This window comes from Gadus macrocephalus, chromosome 2, assembly GCF_031168955.1.
Source record: "Gadus macrocephalus chromosome 2, ASM3116895v1".
Lineage (NCBI taxonomy): Eukaryota > Metazoa > Chordata > Actinopteri > Gadiformes > Gadidae > Gadus > Gadus macrocephalus.
Window position 1 is genome coordinate 15,087,534 of NC_082383.1, and position 25,040 is coordinate 15,112,573.

General features: G+C 41.7%; 2 protein-coding genes across 2 annotated transcripts; one reads left to right on the forward strand and one right to left on the reverse strand.

The window, feature by feature from the left end:
• Positions 1 to 2,879: 2,879 nt before the first annotated feature.
• hoxb13a (homeobox B13a) lies at positions 2,880 to 4,954 on the reverse strand. The gene is made up of 2 exons (XM_060073087.1): positions 3,930 to 4,954; positions 2,880 to 3,367 (listed from the first exon to the last, which is right to left on the reverse strand). The coding sequence occupies exons 1-2, from the start codon at positions 4,660 to 4,662 to the stop codon at positions 3,126 to 3,128; spliced, it is 975 nt and encodes a 324-aa protein (XP_059929070.1). The 5' UTR covers positions 4,663 to 4,954; the 3' UTR covers positions 2,880 to 3,125.
• A 13,473-nt stretch (positions 4,955 to 18,427) lies between these two features.
• Positions 18,428 to 22,819, forward strand: eve1 (even-skipped-like1). Its single transcript, XM_060073144.1, has 3 exons — positions 18,428 to 18,787; positions 19,116 to 19,330; positions 20,715 to 22,819. The coding sequence occupies exons 1-3, from the start codon at positions 18,784 to 18,786 to the stop codon at positions 21,207 to 21,209; spliced, it is 714 nt and encodes a 237-aa protein (XP_059929127.1). The 5' UTR covers positions 18,428 to 18,783; the 3' UTR covers positions 21,210 to 22,819.
• The last annotated feature ends 2,221 nt before the right edge of the window (positions 22,820 to 25,040 follow it).

A 25,040-nucleotide genomic window follows, 5' to 3' on the forward strand; every position in this document is an offset into this window, starting at 1 on the left:
GGCGGTAAAATGGTGGAGGCTTGGAGGTGGACGTGAACTTGAAACAAAGAAACGAGCATGTATCCTGCATTCCTCTTATGAGCTGTTATCTATGGGCTGCATGGAGAGGCTGATAATATAATAGAATGGAGAACAGAATATAATATACGTCTAATTGTGTGTGTGTGTGTGTGTGTGTGTGTGTGTGTGTGTGTGTGTGTGTGTGTGTGTGTGTGTGTGTGTGTGTGTGTGTGTGTGTGTGTGTGTGTGTGTGTGTGTGTGATACTTGTAGCTCGGACATTAGACTCACCCAAAATATAAGTAGGCCTAATAATACCCCAATAATATTTAAGTTATATTTTATTCATTGGTTTCTTGTTGCAATGTTGCAGCGACGTCCCCCATTTTGAGGATACGTATCCATTATGAGGCTACTATGCGTAGGCCAACTCGCTCACTCAGCCTACGGACATAACTTAAAGTCGCCCAATAAGTTAGGGTTTACAAAAACGTGATTCAGACTAAGTCCATAGTTTGTGTTCCACACACATCACTGTTCGTTTCTCTCTAACTGCTTTTTTAAACTGTGGCTGTTTGTGGTAGACCTACGTTTCGGTCGCAATGCAGATTCGGAAGAAATGTGTGGTAGGCCAATCTGTATTACATTACACAGTAAAACCTTATTGTGGTAAATATGTCAGAAAATGCGAATGATTGTAACAGCAGCCTAGTTCTAGTTCATGTTGGCCGAATGAAGCAACGTCATAACTCACTTTCTATTGCATCGAGTTCCTAAGAAGAGATCCGAATGCATGGATCCTGAATTGATGACCTACAACCCATAATTTTTCAGGTTAAAAAAGATATGGGGTCTTAATTTTGAGAGCAATCTAAACAATAGACCTTCCTCCTCTCTGCTCTGGTATTTGAACTAAAGGCCACATAGCCTACAGCTTAAACTTTATGGCTTCAAGGCTTGGTTCGAGCTTCTTCCGTGGGGGGAATGGGATGGTATTGTTCGTTTAGCAAATATGGCAACAGAGATTGCAGTTAAACTTTAGTACCCGCAATACCGCAACTAGACTAGGTTCATGTCCGAGCGGAACTCCTAGGCTCTATATGAATTGATATTGTGTTGTGATATCTGTCTATGCTATATTATGCTTAAAAGCCAGTAGTACCATTGCAATATATTTTCATCAAACATTTGTTACATGAACTTTAACCTTTCTCAAAATTGAGCCAAAATAGGGGCCTATCTTCCGTATGGTCCTATCCCATGTGGTAAACATCGAATCTGTTATTACTCGTCTCGTCTTCATGCCTATCTTATTCAAATAGTGTAGGATAATTAAATAATAGACAAAGGGCCTTCGTCAGGCGCAAATGACCAATTCGTAACGTTGCTTTTCGAAAATGTTTTGTGCATTTTATAAAGACGACCGACATACGCCTATTCATCTATTAGCCTACGAAAATAGCTTATTATTAGGGCTATTTTATTATCGCATTGTGTTAAGGAAGGAAACTGCTTTTTAGAAAAAACGTCACCGGGTCCACAAGGATGCAATGTAGGACACATGACGCGGTATCATAAGAAACACGCTTATTGAAAGTGTCTCCACGAGTCCCACCACTTAACCTTGACCGATGCCTCCTCCATCGCGTCTAGACAAAATTGAATTAAAGGCCACTATTCCACACCTACTAACACAGGTCGATGCACAATGCACTGGCACAGTTCTGTTCATCGTGGACAATGGCATTGCCGATGGTGCAGACGTAAATCCCATCAATAGATCGTAAAGAGCGAGACACGGTACGTAAATCTACCCATTTTGGGGAGCAGGTACCGCACTGGAGTTGTATCATACAGTCCAGAGAACCTCTGAATGTATCTAATCTCAAAGTACAACGCGTGCGTCAGGGCGGGTAGAGCCATAGGCTTAAGGCGTGGGTCTGTCTCGACTTTGTAGTTCTGTGTTTATTTAAGATTTGAGATTAAGGGCTAAAATACTCGTTTATAAACTCGACCAACACCACGTTTATGGTGTTGGTCCAGGTATAAGAGCAGCACTGGGTTTATTATTCAAAGGGACTGACGTCCAAGGTCAAGGGTATGACGTTTGGTCTGCGCTCTTCGTTTGCGCATCCTCTTATCAGGAAAAATACAAACAAATTACAAAGAAACTGCCACGAACGCAGAGGTCCATGTATAGACACATATTTTAGATCAGTATATGAAACCGAGGATGGTATATTGATATTTTATAAGGCTCACATTTTAGACACAAGTTTAGGCGATGGCATGGCCTAATGAACTAGTAATATTATTATTATTATTATAGCAATGCTATAATATATTCTATAATAATTAATTTAGAAGTAGATAGGACGTTGTATTCTTCTTTATTCAATCTGTCTTGCAAATCAACCCAGGTTGAAACCCTTTCTAAATGTTTCAGACCAAGCACACTGTTGACAAAATAATTATGGGCATAATGCAACATTCTTTAATATTCGAGTAAAAATATAAAATGTCCCAAAAGCTGGCAGAGGCAATCTGTTGTCGGTCGAACCAAACTTCTACATTGCATGCTTTGTGGGAAATATGGTGGCTACAACGAAAGCTGTAGAGGATTTAAAGTATTTATTAAGCATTCCACCATAATTTTTTTTTTTTATATATAAGCGTTATAAACCGAATGAATATATATATGATTGTATAATAGGTTTCTGCTACTCTAATCGATGCCGACAATACTTACATTACAAACATGCACACGTAAATGTAGGACGTTATAGACAGACAAGAGTGTAGACGAACGAGGTTATAAGACAAAGCAGGCAAATTAAGTGCTGTTTGAACACCATGTCTCTAGAAGCATGTCCTACATGGCTTTTGCTCATTTCTTCGAGTTCTTAGTCTGTTTTTTTTTTCTATCATTGTTCATTGTGAAAGAGCTTTCGGTGAAGTGAACCTATAGGGAGAATTGAAACCCCAAGTCCCACATCGTCGAGTATAATGTCGTCATGTCGTCCCCTTTTTTTGATATGATGTCAAATGAAGTAAATCCACGTTCTTCTTTGTCCAAAACACGGATGCTGATCGTGGACGTTTTTGGCCATTGGCATACAAAGGGGTTCTATGGTGCAGTGCTTTTGACTTTGGCAACGAATTTCTTCTCTTTCACCCTCCTGTTTTGAAACCAAATGGTGATCTGCCTCTCCGACAGATTAGTGGCTGCTGAGATCTTTCTTCGTTTGTCCTTCGTGATGAATTTGTTCGCAGCATATTCTTTCTCCAGTTCCTTGAGCTGGAGCTTGGTGTAGGGTATCCTTTTCTTCCTGCCTCGACGAAAAGACGATCCGTCGTGCCCCACTACATCTGTTGACCGGGGGAAAAGGGCGAAATTAGCACAATTCAATCGAAATCTCGTTTTTTGAGTTTTTGAAAATAATTAATAAACAACTGTAATAGTCGCGTTGTTGGCGCGATTACTTTATTTTAACGCGTACGTGGAACAAATATAATTGGTGCGTGTGCGCGCACACACACGCACAGACACACACACACACACACACACACACACACACACACACACACACACACACACACACACACACACACACACACACACACACACACACACACACAGACCAACATGGTGGACCTGCCCACAATCCACAACCAAGTTGGAACCTATGGCCTATCGCATATTTTCATTTGGCATTCATTTCACATATTTTCAATATGTACAAGCTGAAAGAAGCATTAAGGCCTCCACCAAAACTATTTCATGCTATCGAAGTATTGCATAATGTATAATTGTACACCACACATGCAGTCAACAATGATTTTTTTGAGCAAGAAAATAATGATGATCTAATGTTCAATATATAGAAACATAGCCTATCCAAGTTAAGATTTAAAAGGTTTTTGGTCTCACCCGCCAGAGCAGACTTCCAAAGGTGCCCCGCCTGGCCCTGGTCTTTGGGGCAGTACATTTGGCCACCCCAGCCGTTCGTGAGAGCCCAGGGCTGGTAGCTGTCCATCGGTAGGAGGGTGTCATGGCGGGGCTCCCCAGCACCGAGGGTCTGCACCACAGACACGTCGAGGTAGCTCGCCATGGATTGATAGGGGCTCGGGTAGCCGTGGTAAAAAGCAAATTCTTTAGCTCGGTGGTTCGAGTAGTCATCGCTGCTCACCGGGGTGTCCATGTACTTCTCTGCTGCTGCGGAATAGCTGAGAGCGGCTCCGGCAGCCTGAGTGCACGACTTGAGGGCGCCTCGCCCCATTCTGCACGGATAATAGCCGTTACCGAAGTAACTGTACGGTAGAGCGGATGCTGCAGAGGAGCTCTGATGTGGCATCGAGGCGGCTGGACACGGGCCGGCGCCGCACGGTTTTCCAGAAGACGTGGCCGTTTCACTGGGGCTGGAGCCAGGGGCGTCCAATGTAGAGTAGCCGGTGGAAGGGTGCACCAATCCGGACGGGTGTCCACCCAGAGCCGCTGCGGCCGCCGAATGGGCCATAATATTACGGCACTGACTGGCCGATGCAAAGTTCCCGCTGCCTACGAATCCTTCCATGTTCTTATTAAGGTCGTCCAGGTTATTGTCATACACAAACATCACAGTTTCCGCCGGCCAGCGAGGATTTAGCACCAGGGAGGCGGTCATATGAGCCTCCGATTTCCCTTAGTTCGTCTTTTCCTTGCTTTTTTTTGTTGTTAAATAAATAAAACAAATTTTCCTTTGGGGCACTTTGAAAACAACACAGGCCTACATTGGACACGGTTGTGTGCACATGCGCATGTATCCTACCCTTTACGCTCGCAGATAAGTGCCCTTGATGATGCAGCTGAGAGCGTAAAATGAAATCTTGAGTTCTATGTCAATGTCAAACTCTAAGGCAAATACTCAAGATCCTGCCCAGACCTCGCGTTACATCTCAGCCGCAGCCTTGACGCAATGAGCCTAGAGCGCGGGGCGGGTGTGCGCCTCTCGATTGGAGGAGCCTGCCGGATCATGTGACCAGACAGAAAAAACTCTGAATTGTCACATAAATGTACTTTTATTAGGCTTGAGCTATGGGACGACAGTAGCATCAGCAAATTCCGTTTTGCATTGCCTGTCTGATTACACTTTTCTACATACGACTTTAGAAAAAGCTAAATAAAGGATCCTAATCAACCAAGTTGGAAGAATGCATTCCAAAACAATCATATCGTTTTTGCAGTGCGTGAAAAAGTTGTGATTATCAATAATTTGTTATCTCGAAGAAATATAGGCCTAGGTCTATTATGAATTAAAAACTTAGTAGGCTAAATCACCATTCGGCAAATTTAAAGCAACGCTTTACATAGTTGAGGTCATTGATTCCGTACAATATGACAATACACATTTTTATAACTATCAGGAAGTCACGAAAAACATATGTTGCAGGTGACGTGAAATGCAAGCCTTTGCCTTTTTTCAAACGTATTTTGCTTGCATTGCTTTAATGCATCTTGGCCTTTATTGGGGGGATTCTGCTTGCCGCTTTGTTCTTGTTCTTTAATGAGCAGTGCTATAATGTAAAAGGCCAAATGCACAATATCTTTAAACTCCCGGCAATAATATATAGCCTACATTTAATGACCAATATTGAACACGAAAAAATTTATCACGATTTAATAAGACCATCAGTTATGCCAATACGCAAGCTCAAGATACGATTCTGATTCATAAAACGCTCACTGTGCTCATTGCGACACGTATGTATTGCTCAAGGAACAGCGCCCAAGAAAGCGTAATCGGGATGCATGAAGATATGATGGTTTTAGGATTCAACAATAATGGCTACAGAGCAAAAGTTTCCAGGAAACATTTCATTTTAGATTTTTTTGTGTGGTCATTTCAAACAGGCTTATGAATTACCTATTTCCATTTAAAGGGGCAGATACCGTAGCGCACACTGTGCATAACGTCCATGTGTTTCATGATGGTTTACCATCAAGAAACATAAAGCCATATGTCATATATGCCATATACATAGTCAAAGCATCAAAATGGAGTTGTTGGTTATTTACAAAAAACTCTTGGTAATCCGATTTAGGCAACGTGCTTTGCAGTCCAAGACTAAAGTAAAATTGCAAATCTTTGTAGAGATACACATGCTTCAAACTATTACCGAAGATTTAATAGTTTTACCGCCAATTTAAATGTTTTCCTACCATTACTAATCTAAATTGACTAAATAATACACGTTTTTTCAGTCTACAACATTTAGAGAAGACGGACATGTAAGACTGCGCGGTTCAATAATTGAATCTGCAGAAATATTTATAGCAATGCATAATTTCAAACGAATGATTTGATAGACAACATGAATATAATTGTTTCAAATGTTGGCAGAATTGTTTTAAGAGTAAAGACTAAAATTGAATTGCTGCATTGCTGTTGCTGCAATGCATATTAATTTACTGTCCCTGTTGTTAAACATGCCAAATGCTTAAAAACAAACCCACATTAAGAAATAGAATTACACTTTAATTGAACAGCACATATTCTTGCCTGATGCAACACAATCAAGTTCTTGCAAGGACTTGGAATTGCCATTGCAACATTAGTTACGCTTTGGATATGTTTCACCGACCATGTCTGGTTCAGTTTTAAAGATTTTAGAACCAGATCCAAGCTTCCTTCAAACATCCCACCATAGCTCTGTACTGCATGGCAACAGCCAAAACCTCCAACAGGCTGGCCACACACACACACACACACACACACACACACACACACACACACACACACACACACACACAGACACACACACACACACACACACACACACACACACACACACACACACTCACACACACACACAGAGACACACACACACGCACATACAAACACACACACACACACACACACACACACACACACACACACACACACACACACACACACACACACACACAAATACACACACACACACACAAAGCCAAGACAGACAGCCGTTCTCCAAAGTGTCTGTGGAGGTCAGTTTGGGCTCTGGAGGTCAAGGCCAAGTTGAACATGAGACAAATAAGGAGATATGGGGAGGGGAAGTCTGGCCCTCCCTGTCGTAGCAGTTATAGAGCTGGGCAGACCAGATGACCCCCCCCCCCCCCCCCAACTCACACTCACACTCACACACACACACACACCGACACATTCATTTCTTCTTCCTGTCTCTGCTGCAGTAAACATTCTCAAGTTCAAGGGCTTTGCATGTCTCGAGGGCAGCTTCTGTGTGGTGGTGTGCATCTCTCCCTCTCTCCCTCTCTCTCTCTCTCTCTCTCTCTCTCTCTCTCTCTCTCTCTCTCTCTCTCTCTCTCTCTCTCTCTCTCTCTCTCTCTCTTTCTCTCTCACTCTCTCTTGCTTCTCTCTGGGTGTCTCTCTCTGTTTATGCCTATCTTTGTGGGTCATCCCTTAACATACAACAGACAAAGGCAAACAGTGCCACCGTGCAGATGGCTCAGCTGACGCCATGCAGTCTGCGAGGGTGCGTGGCGCAGTGGGACGCCATGACGATATGCATGTACGAGAAAATTCATGCACATTCAAGAATCATTATCCAGAATTTGAATTTAACCAGGAGCTTACAACTCCAATTATATGCTTCAACATCACGCACTGTTATTTTTTAGAGAGTGATTGTGTTTCTTTCAGTAATCCTGAAAGAAATACAACTTTAAATTCTGAGATGTATTTGTTGTATTTTTAAAACATCAGATGAGAAAATAGGCAAGAATGGATAGTTTACTCTCTGGAGACATCCCCTCCCTTTTAAGAGAAAGGAGTATCGCTTCCATTGGATACGGGTCGGATACAATACCTTGAAACGGTTATTCACCTTGGGCTGATGAAAAAGATACAATTGATTGACAAATTTAACTCAACATAGCACAAGTACAGTGGGTGTGTAAACTACTGAGGTTACAGTTGAATTTATCCACCTGCACATGGGGGAGGACAATTTAGTCCCAACAGTGCAGTCAGATCTCCCACATTAGAAGCAATCATTGTGTTAACCTTATAAAAGGTTAAATACAATTAATTCGAACTTATATTCAACTCATCAATCCAATACACTGATTTAAAGTCTATATTTATGCAGAACTTTTGGAACTCAAAATCATACATGGTTTTCTGTATAGATGATTTCTTGTTTAAAGTCAAGCTTAAAATATTCGTAGACTATGGATCTCAAGCTGAATCATTGATTGTTGGTTATTGTGGTCTAAATGGCGCACTGCTCCAAATGACCGCACGACCGCACGTTACCGGCGGCTCAAGACGCAATTGGTTCGTATAGGGGCCGAATGTTGGGAAAAATCATAATATTCGTCACTTTTTTGTGAACGTTTAATATAACGTATTATCTCTCTCGTCCTCTGTATCCATTCCAATTACATTCAATAAACAGAACATCTCATAGCTTTTCCGGGCAGAGGTTGATAAGTAAGGCTTGGTAAATTAACTTTATTTGTCATTGAATTTAATTGCAAAAAAAATCCACAATTGAAAAATAATTTATACAGTGGCATACTAGATTAATGTGAAATGATAACATCTCGTATCTTTTGTTCCTATAACTGAAATCTGAATTGAACATTGTACCGTTATTCTATCTATCCAATTTGAATTGAAGGTTAATCGTTAAAGGTAATCCATGAAATCGAAACAGTTTTTTTCCAAAGTGAAATTATCCTCTGTCGGAAAAAGATTAGACGTAGGCCATATTTTGTATGTCCTCTTAAATGCAACATTATATCAGGGGTTCTATTTTGAATCAACCTTAAAGGCACCCAGTGCAACTTTATGTAAACATTCAATGAAAAATGAACATTCAATTTCTAGTCTTTTTTACACGTAGTAAGTTTCAATAACTCCATACCATTACATATCGACATTCAAGGAGCAAAGATGAGACGTCGTTGTGTGGTGAGAACTGATAGAAAATCGTAAACAACAACAATCGCCGGTGGGGAGAAGCCATTTTTCCATTGACTGGAAGCCTGCTTTATTTATTGTAGGTTACAAAAAATAAAGAAAATGGCGGCATTGTTGTTGTTATCGATTTTGTATCAGTTCTCACCACACAACGACGTCTCATCTTTGCTGCTTAAATGTCGGTATGTAATGGTATGGAGTTATTGAAACTTACTACGTGTAAAAAAGACTAGAAATTGAATGTTTATTTTTAAGCCTCGAAAGTTGCACTGGGTGCCTTTAAAAAGATTGACTTGATAAATAGCCCTTGCCAGTTGATTATAAAATGTATTGACAACAAATCAGGGCGCAAAACAAAAGTATTGGACTATTGGATGGAGACCGCCGCTGCCAGACGCACGACCCAGCTGGCAGGCGCTTAAAAAGCTTATCTACACGTGCAAGTATTTTCGGTCAAATCCAGCAATTGTCAATCTCCACTATATAACTGAATGCCAAAGACAGGTAGAATGCCTAAGGCTATTTATTACAATGTATAGTAACTTCATTCGACTTAACGAGCGTGTCGGCCTAAAGACAGGGGTAGCGCCATGCAGTTGGTTGAGAATTGAACATCTCCCTAACATGCTGATGCAGTTGCAATATTATATGCTGTTCTATTCTATTCTATTCTATTCTATTCTATTCTATTCTATTCAATTCTATTATATTATATTATATTCTATTATGGTTGCCCTCTTTTGGTGTTTGGTGCTATGTGCCCATGGGGTTACATTTTGACGGGGCACATATGGCTCTCGAACATCGTTGCGGGGCCACCTACCTATCGAACATCAACAAAAACTTTACTGCGACATATTTTCCATTGTGGAAAAACTATAACCACTCAAACATACCATAAGATAATTATTTAAGGCTGCAAATGATTTTGTCATTACTTATTGACTAACATCGGCCTGTTTAAAAAATAAGTCTTTAACATTCGTGATATCCTCCTCGACATTTCTTTAATTTTGCAAGTTTGCATTTGTGTGTGTGTGTGTGTGTGTGTGTGTGTGTGTGTGTGTGTGTGTGTGTGTGTGTGTGTGTGTGTGTGTGTGTGTGTGTGTGTGTGTGTGTGTGTGTGTGTGTGTGTGTGTGTGCGTTTGTGTGTGTGCGTGTGTGTGTGTGTGTGTGTGTGTGCACGCGTTTGGGTCTTGTGCGCATGTGTGAGGGCGCGTTCCCGCGTGCCTGATTGGAGCCTCAAAACCCATGCAGGTTGTCCTTGAACTTGACCTTGTAAGCGTTTAATAACGGAGGGGGCTGTGAGGAAAGGCGTGCCAGACGTGCATGCCTGTGTGTGTGTGTGTGTGTGTGTGTGTGTGTGTGTGTGTGTGTGTGTGTGTGTGTGTGTGTGTGTGTGTGTGTGTGTGTGTGTGTGTGTGTGTGTGTGCGTGTGTGCGTGTGTGTGATCACAGGCAAGCCCATGTCTTTATTTTGTGTGTATGCACGCACATGTGCAAATTGATGCATAGTGACCTATGTATTCTACAAGCAATCAAAAATGACGGCAACGTCATTGCAAGCCACCTCCATTTCAGCGTTAGAACACCAAACAACAATGAACGCCTAGGTTAGCTTTGCTTCTTGAGCTCATCATTCCTTGTTTCATTGGTCGACCAATTTCCCCCCAATTCTGCAGGGGTTGATCTCCTAATTCATAATGGCGTTTTGAATTCAGCTCAGGACTTAGACATCAAGGAATTCATATATTTGCCGAGCGCAAGATCCCCATGTTCCACGGATTTGATCCCTGGTAAGGGTTAGGGATCTGTGCGCTCATAAAATCCGTTATACACTTTAATATTGCATTGTGAACGTCACCCCGCATTAGAACTGTTCTTGTGTCTTGCTAAAAATGGGGACCTATGATGACCCATGATGGTTGACAACTTTCAACTGATTGTCCGAGTGGGCGATTCTTCATGATTGCTTTTCTAATTAATACATCTTGGCAACGGTTTTTACAGGCACTATGTCAAATGGGATCAAGGTCATGGACGTCATGGGGCGTCGAAGCAGAATATACCACATTGGTCAAATCCACAGCCGTTGAGACAGTTGTTGGTCTTCTGCTTGTGTTACCCTTATAACGGTTATTCAGCCTGTGACCCTTACTTCGTATTATTGTTTGCTCTGGGTATTCAAACGATATGGACACACAAATCAATAATTACAACCATGCATGGAATTATACAGATGTTAATTAATACATTATTTATTAAGCGTGGGCCTTTATCTGACCACCCGAGTGGAATGAGTGTGCTCAATTACAAAAATAGTGCACATTTGGGCACCTATTCAGGAAGATTGTGCGATAGTTCAGATGATAAATGTACCACCGTAATAACATGCGATTGTGTTATTTTGTGACGAAACACTTCTGTGCATAATGAGTTTTAAATTAGGCTCCTTCCGAACCGAAGGCCCTACGATGTCATGGATGCAAAGGTATTTTCATAATTCATCCAGTAGCGCAATAATATTCAGGTCTACCTCTTGCAAAATGTATAAATAGCAAATAAATAAAAACTCCTCAAACGTGTGTGACATTTAATCATTAATGTTTTGTGTTGCCTACATCTCAATTTTGCTAGGTTATATGCTCCTTGACCCTTTTTGCAAGAACACGCTATAGACTTTAGAAGACTCCGAGTTCACCATTATCTTATGGCTATAATTAGGCTAATAGTTAATTAACAAATAGCCCAATATAAATTAAATGGCAACACTCTGCAATATGGGAAAATTACTGAACAATTAGTAACATGAGAAAATTCAGTAGGCTAATAAACATCAATATATAGCGCCACTATGTTAGGGGAAGCGGATTAAGGTTCAATTTACTCTGGTAGCACTTCATGACACAACATTTCCAAAGCTGATTAGGGGGTTAGGTTGTTCTCTAACACTGTCCATAATAAAAAAAGTATATATATACATAAATATGCAGCGATGAACACCATTATTCAACATGGACACCATAAGCAGCTCAATCATTGCAAAACATTAACTGTAGATTAACTGTTAGTTAATGGTTATAACTGCTTTATCGAAAATTATATAATCATTAATTTATATTCCCTTGTTGTAAACCAATGTCACCAATTGACAGCGTCAGAGACCCTAAAAGACACCCATTTCATTTATTTATTTCAGGAAAATGCACATTGATGAACATGTAGGCTACAGCAGGAAACGTAAATGTGCCAGATTACCTACATATTTGTTTAACTTCTGTAAAAATGATGTAGGCCTATGTGTTATACGGTTTTAACTACGGTTCGTGCGGTGCAAGGCCTATAGAATAAGGCAAATTCAAAGAGTTGACACCAAAATTTTTTTTTTTAAAGTTTAAAAGTTAGGTCCTTTATAGCAAAAATAATTATCCTGGTGAAAAGCGGCGGGCCATATCCGACCCTCTCGCGTAAGGCACCAAAGATCAACTGTCAATGGTCATTTCTTAATTTAAAAACCAAAATAGAAAGTGCTCCACGATGACCTTTCTAGAAAACACAATTTTCAAAACGAATTAAAACCATTATGGGTGCTTTATGAACTTTCGAGGGCACTGTGATCATTGGTTCTTTTCACTATATTGTATTTGTCAGCTTTTACTTGTGGGGATGTTAACCAAATTGTTACAATAAATAGCCTAACCAAGCATGACAAATAACCTAAATATAAATTATGAGGTATATCGCGTTCCAACTAAATCATTTTGTAAAAAAAAAAGTGTGAATCCAATATCCAACCAACGTCATGATAAACGGTCGTTTGTGTTTAAAACAGTACATTAGGCCAAGATAAGTGGGTTGAATCACACTTTGTCATGATTTGTGTTGAGACGGGTGATGGCTATATATATATATATATATATATATATATATATATTATTATTATACAGTCATTATTATATTTATGTTTGCAGTGACATTATTACAAAAATAAAACGACGCTCAGATTTATCAAGATTGGGGTTCTTGACGAATTGAATTTGAAGTATCTGCAAGTTAACTCATTATTACAATTCATATGGTGTGAACTGCTGCGTTTTCTGATCAAAGAGGCATTGTGATTTATACTTCAATTTTGAACACATTTAAATGATTGCAGGCCTTTCTCTTGTCTTGATTGTAAGTAATAATTAATCTAATATCAAATTGCATTTTATGCAACATAATCAAATCAAAACAAAAGAACACTATCTCACATGATATCAGTAATGTTTTTCATAAAGAAAATGACATCCCTGTAATTCCTATTGAGCTTTGAGCAACTCCTATAGTGAGTCGGATTTGATGCATGCTCTGCGTTTTTCTGGGATAGGACATTTGTTTATTTCTTTCCTGTCATTGATATCCTATGGAGAGAGCATTGTAGAATTGGAGGGTAAGACGACCGCTTGGTACAGTGGTGCTATACAGTCGATAGTTGACTCACAGCGACAACTTGAGAGCTGTAATCAGTGGGCACCATGTGTTGGCGTTGTGACTGAAATCAAAGGCAAGTGTCCTCGGGGAATGCTATTCCTTCCCAATAATCTGTTTGTAATATTTGAGCCAGATTCAGAGCACATTTAGATTTTATTATTTATGATTACCCATTTAAGGTAATACGTTTGCTTCATGTTTTGACGGAGGAGGAGCAAGAAATTAAATCGCAAAAAAGCTTGTTCAGTATGGTGAACAAGTTGGTGACTACTTTAATGTTTCAAATGGCCGGTTCTGTAAAATCTCAATTCACTCAACATATAGAAATGTGCTCACTGGACTAAACCAAAAGCTATTCCTGAGCATTCGGACAATGAGATATAAAGCAGAAGACTTTTACAGAAAAGAGAATACAATTAGCTGTCATTGTAATGACAAAAAGCCTAACATACATAACACGGGATGTGCAAATAAGTGTTGCCTATAATCCCACATAGAATACATTACTATTAATTAACGTGTATAATATCATTGGTTCTACTAACCCACAACCATGCTATCCTTCACACGTGTAATGTGTTTGGTAAGGTCAATTGTTACACCGATTATAGTGAATTGTATTTCACAGCCCTTTTTCAAATGAGCTCAGACGAAGGCATCATATCATCATCATATCAACAGCAGCTCTTGGCTAAATAATTAGCATTGATTGTTATAGGTGTCTTATTTGTTTGTTGTGTAGCACTCACATTTTAATGGTGTCAGTTAGCGGCCGTGCATCAGGAAATAAACATGGAATGTTGATTTTAGTAAGCTTTTCATGTTCTTCTTCCTCCGGGAGTCCACATCTGTGATCATTTTATTTTCACACCTTCCTTATTTAACGATTTTTCCTAATTTAATCTACAGTTACATGATATGCTCCCCCATGTGGCGTGGAGCCTCAATAAACGAGCGACCTACAGAATAAATGTGGAAGAACAGCCGTAATTATAATATATATGGTGGTGGGGGGGGGGGGGGGGGGGGGGGGGGGGGCTCCATAACTAAGTGGCATCATTATTACGGCCGGTTCATAGCCTATGTACAGTATTTCTGCGTTTGTCCAAGTCGCATAACAATACCCCAGCAGAAGCCGTGGCTCGACTGCTGTAGGTATCAAACCCTGTACTGTCTCCCTATTTCACTACTTTGATATGAGGAAGACCAACTTAGTATAGAGGAGATGAGAGAAATTGAGAGAAGAGAGAGTTTGAGAGGAAAGGACAGGAGAGCAGAGGACCCAAGTATTAAGGATTAGGAAAGAGAAAAGAGACTGACACAATTTGTCTGTGAGGTCGAGAAGGGAAATATACAGAAAAAACTGATGCAATAGAAACGTTAAAAAAAAGGAAAGAAAAGTGCATTACAACCGTCAGTTTTAGAGTTTATGGTTTCGTGTCATAAATACTGACAGATATAACAAGTACAGCCAGGGGCGGACTGGGGGGAAAAAGTGGCCCGGGAGTTTCTGTCAGACCGGCCCACTCAATACACGGCGCGCGGCCCACTAAGTACACGCCGCGTTGCCCACTCAATGGATCGCGCGTATCGAACAGTCAGTGGCCTTCTGGGAAAAATACCCATACACTTAACATTATTTTGGATGATTACAAAGAAATTACATCATATATGTATGTTTGTTTTTTAATAACATTTGGATCCACCAATTTGCCTGGATGGACACATGGAATAAAATGATTATTGGCTATTGTAACACTCCAAGGTAGGTATAGTTTGCTAGATGAATATGCTTAACTCTTGGCTAGTATCAGATGGTTATACAAGTATAACTACAAAGAAAGAGAGAGAAAGACCACACAATAAAGAAACTGGAATCAGAGGGTAGAATTAGCATGAACAATATATTAGAAATGAACAGAACAGAACATACGATGGGGTGTGAACATCAGTGGTATCAGTAGTGTTGCATGCTGGGTGTGTGATTGTTTGTGTGTGTAGGGGTGCTGAATGTGCATAACAAAACAGTAAGTTACATAACGACGTTCCCGAAATTCAGCCGTGGTGCAGAGTTACAGCCACTCCGAGCCAGTCGCACATTGAGCTTCCCCCAAATGCGCTGTTTTGGTGGCTGTAGCTATAATGCAAATGAGGAGGAGCGAGGCGGGTCAAGGAGGAGGGTGGGGGTGTGGCCCTGAGCAGCTTGCAGCCACGGTACCATTCGCTCTGTTTACAGTGGATGTATCGCAATGGCGAGGCTCACACAGCCTTTAGCCGTGTTCTGTAAATATTCTAGAACACACGGGAGTCCTGGAGCTCTATATCAAAATATTATCATATAGCCTACATAGCCTATATCATATAATATTATAACGGCCAAAAGATGTGTGAGCCGATATTATGAATCTCAAACGACCGCGTTGGGTTCTCCGACGTTCCTGGTTCTTCAACGTCCTCATCAATGTGAAGTAGACTGAACCACGACAAGGAGGAGAAAGGGATCGTTGCCGGGCAGCGCTTAGGCACCTCCAACTCCGGCGGTGGTCCCTCAGCGGGTCTCAAGCTGGAGACATTCGCCGCTAACAATCCCTTTCTCCTCATGGGTTGAGCGCATGCGTAGAACTGGGTGCCGCGTTGCGTGTATGTATGCAAATCCAAATTCTCTACCTCAATCCGCACAGCTGAGAACACTTCGGCTGTATAAGAACCAATTTAGAGGTGTTTATTAATAAGGTGGAGATCTTTTCTTACTTTGGACTTCCGAAGTCTGTAAAACACATATTAGAAGACACTTAAAAAAAAATCGAAAAATAGTCACCATGAGTGTGAAGACCGATTGCGAGTAGCAGTATAAAACTCAGTCAGTGCGATTTTGATTAGATAGGTATAGCTCTTGGAGAAAATTACGCTTGTTCCACTGTGATAACCATTGTAGAGCTGATGATGATGGGCGTGGGCCGGTACATAGTAGTATTTTGGGCCAACGGCCCACCGGGGATGTCCCCGGTATTCCCGATGGCCAGTCCGCCCCTGAGTACAGCACGCCAAGTTGTGGAGAGCAGGTGGGCAGGATGGGATGAGTGGAGAAACTGAAGGCAGGGGCGGTCGTGCCCACCCAGGTTTACTCGTCATTTTGTAAATAGAAACCACATTTGATAAACCATGGCAACAACATCTGGACTGACAAATATTGATGTTCATATGATGTTGTACTATTAAAATCTCTTATCTCGGTCTTAACATATAATGAAGACCAGGAAAAGGTCCAACAGCCAAAACAAAGCCATTTAATACCATACGAGACGACTGAAATAATAATAATAATGTATCCCCAGAATTTTTAAAGACTTTGGAATTGCAGGAAATCTGCATCGATAGTTGATATAGGCTATATAATTGAAGCAAATGTAGTTTCAGCACTAAACGACAGCTCTTGCTATCGATTAAATAGCACATATACAGTTTATGATATGTGAAGGAAATCATCCACCCAAAGAACAAGGCAGTTAGGCAATATTCCAGAATATAGGCTATATTTTTACACAAATCTATATAGTGTGCAATATCTGCAATATCACATCCACTTATAACATCCAAACTATTAATTTAAGTAGGGCTATATATTCCTTCGGGGTTCGACTTTCCTAGGCTAATGAATAAGTGTAATTTTGCTAAAATGAAGCAATATCAAATAAAAACCAGAGTTTGTGTGTTTAAGGTGCTATATAGCCAGCTATCTGAGTCCGTTTTATAGACACTGTTCCTTTATAAAAAGAAAAAAGGATAGCCTGCGTCCTGAATAATATAGTGTTGGTCAAACGAACTCCACCCTACCTGGCGTCTGCATGTCTCGATAGTGTCCTGTCCGTTATCTAGACGATGATATGGCATGGGATTAACAATCATCACAGATGATAGTCATAATAAGAAGACCAGGAGCGGTTCTATTTATAGGCTGCTCTGAACTGTGTTTAACAGGATGGATGCAGGCTGTTCGTCAGCTATATGTCTAATGGAGCCACGGTGAACAGTGCATTGTTTCATCATAATGGATGTTTTACTTCAGAACATTAGAAATGCCTCTTGAACACATGATTAAGTAAAATGGCAGATGATAGCCTTTTTTCAAAAGTTACAATTGTATATTCTTGGAAAATACCTCCCGCTGAAAAGCAGGTGTAGGCCCCTATGTATTAAAAACGTTAGTGAGATAAGCTTAGTGCTTATCTTGTTCATCATAGTCATCACCATGAAGAGATTAGGGCGAAACAGTAGGCTATAGCCATAGGCCTACACCAGAAAATACAAATACCAACCATGAACTCAATCTCTAATTCGATTACGGATATCACATTTGGAACTCAAATCAAATTGCTTGCTTCGAAATCATAACAGGGGTACAAGCACTGATTAATCACCAGTGATTTTGTGGTGCGGAGTTGGTTTATCCCAGGTGATCCCCTGCCCCACCTCGCTGCCACTTAGAGACATTAGGCGTCTAATGATGGACTTCCAAAAAAACGGGAACATCAAACGACGGAGGACAATGAGGGGTTGGTTCCCCCTATACCTCCCCGTGGGGCGGCCACTGCCATGAGCCACAAGCCCGTCTTTAATTCTCCATAACAAAAAAGTACAAAGGACGAGCCGCAGACCAAAGACTTTACCTAACACCTCCACGTGGACCAGGCGCCTGGCGGGGCAGACAGAGAGGGCCCCGTCTCCTGCCTGTCCCATCGGGGACGAGCCTGAATCGGCCCGCAGCGACGGCTTGTATAAAAAGACGTGCGAGAAAGAGAGAGAGAGAGAGAGAGAGAGAGAGAGAGAGAGAGAGAGAGAGAGAGAGAGAGAGAGAGAGAGAGAGAGAGAGAGAGGAAAGGAGAGAGAAAGAGAGGTGGGGGACAATAGAAGGTGTAGGGAGGGAAGGGAAAGAAGGTCAAAAAGGCGGGGGAGGGTGGGGGGAGACGAAAACTTCCCATCGTGTCTGTGTGCAAACGAACTTGGCTTGAATGTTGTGCCCGTGTGTATATAGCCTATATATATGTGTGTGTGTGTGTGTGTGTGTGTGTGTGTGTGTGTGTGTGTGTGTGTGTGTGTGTGTGTGTGTGTGTGTGTGTGTGTGTGTGTGTGTGTGTGTGTGTGTGTGTGTGTGTGTTTGTGTGTGACTGCGTCAACAAGGGACCAGACAGCTGTTTTTGGTGTAATCTACTGAGGCTGCGATGTCTCAGTAAGCTGGCGGAGAACGTAACGGATAGGACGAAAGGGACTAGCCTACAAGGAAAAACGAAAAAGGACCTTGTTTTTGCTTTTCTTCTGAACTTTAAAAGCACAGAACCACAGAAGCAGTCTAATGTGTGAGTTGTCGTGGCCCCCGATCGATGGCGTCTGTTTTGATTTGAGTAGTGTAGTAGAAATGACAGGCTAGCTGTAAGTTTCGATTTGTTTTTGTAAAAAAACAAGTATCCAGCATTGCTAAATTCAAAACACATGAAAACATGTCTTCTTTAAACGGCCTAATTAACAAACTATGATGTATCATTTTAAATGTAGCCTACCATTGGCCTACCTTAACCATTTTTAAAATCCCTACGTTTCACTTTTATTTGGTTCGATTGGAATAATATTATCTTGTCTCCAAAATTGACCTTGCATTAACCGGAGAAACTATATTGGCGTTTTCAGTGACGTCAGTAGCTGCCCAACACGATCACGGCGGAGGGGAGCAGGAACCGTGCTCGCGCAGCGCCCTGCTGGACCACAGTCGGCGGCATCGGACGGCCTTCACACGCGAGCAACTGTCCCGGCTGGAGCAAGAGTACTGCAAGGAGAGCTACGTGTCGAGGCCCCGGAGGTGTGAACTTGCCACTGAACTCAATTTACCGGAGACGACAATAAAGGTGAGACACTTATTTTCGCACACAAGCTATTTTCATTACTGCAGGTGAAATGAGTATTTCTATAGTCCTGCCAATACACAGGCTATAGGCCTGCCTATAGCAGGCTATTCCTGCCTATGCCCAGGCTATGGGCCAATCCGAGCCCACGGCCTCAGCCCCCAAAACAAGAGCAACATTGTAACCAAGTGGCCGTACAGGAACCCATTGACATTTTTAATGAATATAGTTTCATGTTGTATCTCCTTACTTGTTGTTTCAATCAACACAGTTGGATTGAGTGGTGACAGCTTTAGCGACATCTAACTTTTTGACGCGGAGGCCCCCATGACCAATGCAGCGGATTTAATATGCACGTAAATGCGCCCACCTTTCTGTCAACTATTTGAGGTTTTTTTTTATAGAAGAGCAGGAATGCGAGGGGAGGCCTCGTAAACGGCACCGCCTGACGTTTTAGAAGCATCGCTTTCCGGGATTTTCTTGAAGGCAGTAAAAAGAAAAAGTGCAGGGTGGGACACACATACAAGCAAGCAGACGGACTGGGCTGATGAGAAGGAGTGCTGCCACACCTGCCAGCCGCAGCTCAAAGGAAACAGGAATGTCCGTAGAAAAAAAAGTTCAACTCAATTCAAAAAGAAAATATGATTTATTTAATTTATGTTGCAAACCAATTGAAATCTATCATGAACCGAGGGAAATGTCATAAAGAGTGCCAAAGTATATTTATTTTCAAGTCAAATTTGTGTGAGTAATATATGCCAAGTTACAGAGAACCCCCTCCAGTTACCTGTTGGAGCGATTATGATGATGATGAATTGTAAATCAGTCAGTATTATGGCCGTGCATTGCATGGCAATATGTGGTAACTCAAATCTTGGCATTGTGTTTGCATAACTGTATTGTGCTGCTGTGCTTTGGCACTTTCCTCTATAAAATCAATAATTTCAATGATGAAATTTAACCTCTCTGTGGCAAAGGCTCGCAGTATCGGCAAAAGAGCCGTCCCCCTGGGATCGTGAGTTTCATCATTGAAACTTTAATGTGTCCACATTTCAGTGGTCATATTTATGGTTTTTGCTTGTTTCAAATATATATTCTAGCTACTAAGAGTAGCACAACCGGTCTCATCAAATAAGAATACATCCTGTGATTGTATAAGTCGCATTAAAGCATTGTTCCTCCCTCCCTCCATCCCAACCTCCCCCCATCCCATCCCTTCTCTATCTCCCTCCACCCCCCCCCCCCCCCCTTCTCTATCTCCATTCATCCCAACCTTCCTCCATCCCGCCCCTTCTCTATCTCCATCCATCCCCACCTCCCCCATCCCATCCCATCCTCCCTTCACCCCTCCCCCGCCCTCTCTCTCTCCCTCCCCCCCTCCTTCCAGGTGTGGTTCCAGAACCGGAGGATGAAGGACAAGCGACAGAGACACTCCCTCTCCTGGCCCCATCCCCTGGTCGACCCGCTGGGCATGCTCCTCCTGGGGCGCGCCACCTCCACCCCCTCCTCCTCCTCCTCCTCACCTTACCCCTTCATCCCACACCACCTTCCGCACCTCCCCCTCCACCTCTACTCCCCCCTGGGGCTCTCGGCCTCGGCCCACAGCCCCTACAGCGTCCCCATGAGGCCCCTGGAGGCGCTGCGCCTCTCCCACTACCACAGCCGGCCCGGCGGGCTCCAGCCGCCCGGGGCGACTCTCTACCCCCCCATGGGGGGAATGCACCACCCGGCCTCCTGCGCCTGCCCCCTCTGCATACAGTGGGGGACGGACCAACTTCTCAAGGCCAGGGGCGAGATTGCCGCCCTGGGCATGATGAGCCGGTCCCGCAGTCCGAAGGCCATCCAGTCGGCCGCCCTGGACAGAAGGGAGGAGGTGGTGTGATGGGCCGTGGTGGGGATGAGCGCCGCGTTTCACGGACTGAAGCCTTTACTGAGATGATGGCTTCAAGCAAAGTGAAATGAATAGGTTGAGGTAAGATGCAAATGTTCAAAACAAACATGACTTCCCTGAGCTATAGATTCAATGAAGCTCTGTGGTTTCAACTGCACAATCACAGGATTAGTGAAGACCTTGATATTTTAAATGTTGTATGTTGAGCTCCTATTATTTTGAGAATGAACCCATCGCCTACCACTACGGTTTTATTTCATTGCCCAAGCGTGCCTTTTTTAACGAGACATCAGGTTTATTCGTCAACGTTAGATCGTCTATAACCCTGACATTGTGCAGAGCGACTGCTCTGATACATAAAGGCTGAAGACGATGAACCGAACGCCTGCCATTGGTGTGTGCACCGCTGCGGTGGTTGCTCCCACTTTACAGCCCAGTGTGGCTCTTTTGATCCGAGTGTCGTGGCAAGACATGACACGTCTGTATGCACATGACATTTGGTCCACGGCTTCACAAATGACATGTGCTCACACACAACTCGTGATTGGGAACCCATATGCAAACTGTTCAGCTACAACGCAAACATCTGCATAGCGATGCCCGTAGAAAGTTTTTTACTGGTATTCAGGAAACATTTATTCACTAAGAAGAGTTGCTCAATCAAAACGCGCAAGACAAATCTGAACATATGATGTTATAGATATAGCACAGCTACCCTATCCTATTCTATTCCATGGGAGCTTAATGAGTTAATAGTTAAACATACCTTGTGATTGGAAATACAGATAGTTGCTTTCCAGTTGTGCTAAAATACTTGTTACATGTCTCATCTGTGTGCATGTCATCATACTGTCTATTTGTGGTGCAGGTTTGTAAACTGCAACATCTCTGTGTCATTCAAATTAGGCTGATTCAAATACACCGGCAGATTATTGCTTCACCAGCCCCCCACTAGGTCTTCCTTGTGGGTTTATACAAAAGCAAGATAGCAGGTCCATACTTGTCCTCTCCCAGTTGAAAGTCAGCCACTGTGTGGGTCTCATGTTCCAACAGTTTAACTAAATCAATTATATAATATTCAACTTAAATTTCTATATTTTACAAGAAGCCGAGTTTCATAAATGATCTCTGCACATTGAAGATTTTCTCTTATTATGGCAAATAACATTTCAAGGGTTACACAAACAAAAGGATCAATATGGATATAGAGCCCATTTAGACATTATTTGACTCTTTTTTTTGTCAGAAAGCTGTGCTTTATAAAACTCTGTGCCTTTGGGGAATTCACATAAAATATAAAAGCAAGAGAAATCTGTTGAATAGAGTGCAAACTAAATAGAAAGCCAGTGGGTAACTCACCTCACAGTAATCCATACATTATAAGACGCAGACATTAGCTAATAATCTATTTTGAAGAACATTTTACATATTTTGTATAGAGATGATCTGAACTGACTCCTTGTATCACAATTTGCACTAATATTGTATTTAATACCAGATCTCTGTTTTAATGTAACACCACACGTGAAGGAATCAAGTCATTAAATGTACTATAAGTGAAGAAATGAAATTCCTAAATAAATTTGATTGAAAAAACCTCACATGATGTATGTGTTTGTATTTTACGTTATTATTCTTTAAAAGGAAATTAGTGCATTCACTCAGGATTCACTCAGTGGTGCTCATTGTTATCTGTGATCCCCTCAATTCAAACCCACCCCTCAGAGGAGAAGGCCACCAGTAAGATGGATGTTAAGGCTGTGTAACTTGTGCTGGGTTTCAAGAAAATCCATAAGTATGGTGACGAGTGAGGAAAGACGTTATGAGGAGTCTCTGTTTGGTTTGAAAAGTTAAGAGACAAAGCACCGCTTTGGCAGTTGTGCTCTTCTCTGATCCAGCAATATCAGTACAGTTCTTAAGAAATGTATATTTATTGAACAGGCTCTATGGGAACATCTCAGGACCTGTAATTTTGTCCTCACAAAACCTCTCTAAGACCTGGTTGCAATAGAAATAACCATTTCTGGAGCCAGATGCCTTGCAACCCAAACACACTTGTGACCACACCATGACATTTTATTTTATGTACGGTTGTCCTTTAAGCGGGTTAGGGTCAGCAGGACACAGGGATCTGAGCAAGCTGGATTGTATCTGTTCAGCACTTTAACAGGCATCGACTATAGTTGTACCTATCGTTCAGTCCTCCCATAGGGTTTAATACCTAACCTTTCAATGAAGCAATAAACCGATTAAAACCACTCAAACAGAACAGTGTGTGCTTCTTCTTGTGGGTGTTTGGCTTGTGTCTTCTAGGTTACATAGTCTGTGTTTTTCTTCTAAAAGAAAACACATTTTTGAAGAGAGGATATTTAAATAATGTACGTATTTCTATGTTGAAGTTTGAGTTTGTTGTTTTCTAACTTCTGTGTGTAACTGCTTATAGTATAGTATGCATAGCAGAGAGAACGGCTTTAAAAGGTTTGGTATAGAGTAAGATGATCTAGTTTGTTTTGTTGATTCTTATTAAAGTAAGCAGTAGTAGAGGAGCAGTAGAGGAGCAAATGGAGAGGCTTAGCTCGACCAGAGGCACAGAAAGGTCATACAATTATCTTGACGTAGTTTTTGTTTCATAACATTCATGAGTTGAGTTATCTATACTTTAGTTTCAGTGCAGTTGTAATGCATTCACTGAACCTTTAATTCTAAAATGTATTTACACAATATTTAATAGCATTGTTGCAATCGTAAAACGATAAAGCAATTAAAGCAGCTAATTTTAAAAGAGGCTGACAGATTTTCTTTATAGTAGATATAAATACACATATGAAGTAAAATGAATGTAACTTTAGGTGTACATTAATTAAATCCTATCTGTACACATTTAAAATCGCTGTACCTAAAGTCTATTCGGTGCGTCTCACATGAAAGTCACAACTAGTCTTTCAAAACGATCACAGAAATCGACCAGAAATCTTCTAAAGAACAAGCAGCGATGACCAGCCACTGAGGGCTCAGAGGAGCCCTGCCAGGGCATCATCGACTCTCTTCCTGAACCACGGCCAGCACGTCTGCTCTCAGATTTCCAACCCTTCTCCTCCAACCGCCAACCTACTTCCTACATTCTGAAAACCCACGCCATAGCTTTTACAGCTTTCTGGCTATCACATCCCAATCACAGTGACAAAACCCCACAATGGATTAAGATTTCATTAGGCCATCATGTGAAAGCAATTCCACCACAATTGTAGCCGTCCAGTATCCAGAATGGCCACGGTTTACCACCTACAGGTAAAAAGGTTGTCCACTCCATTGTCTTCTGTCTGAGCTCAGTATTCACAATATAATAACTGGTTGATAGGCTATAACTGGTCAATGTATACAACAGTTATATTATATATACACAAAAATCAGCCAAAACAGCACAACAATAATATATTCTACAAGATGCATCGCTTTACTGGACTGCTTAATAGTGGCAGACTTTGATCCAGCAGGGCTTATGGTTGGTTTAATGGAATGCAACACCCAGCCCACAAAACCACTTAAGAACTATGAAACAATAACCCCACCTACCATCACTCTATGGTTATACGTTGGCAAACAGAGGAATTACGGCAACGGTAATAAGGATGAATCCTTGCAGGCTCTCTGTCAGAGCGTTAACGAGAGCTGTAAATACCTGCAGTCAATTGGAGAAATCTATATGTGTTTATAGCATCAGAACACAGTGTTCAGTGGGCAGCACGCTCTGATGTGCCCAGTGCAAAGTGGGGATGGTACCACAAGCTGATTCCTTTCCCCAGTATATACCAGAGCCTTCTG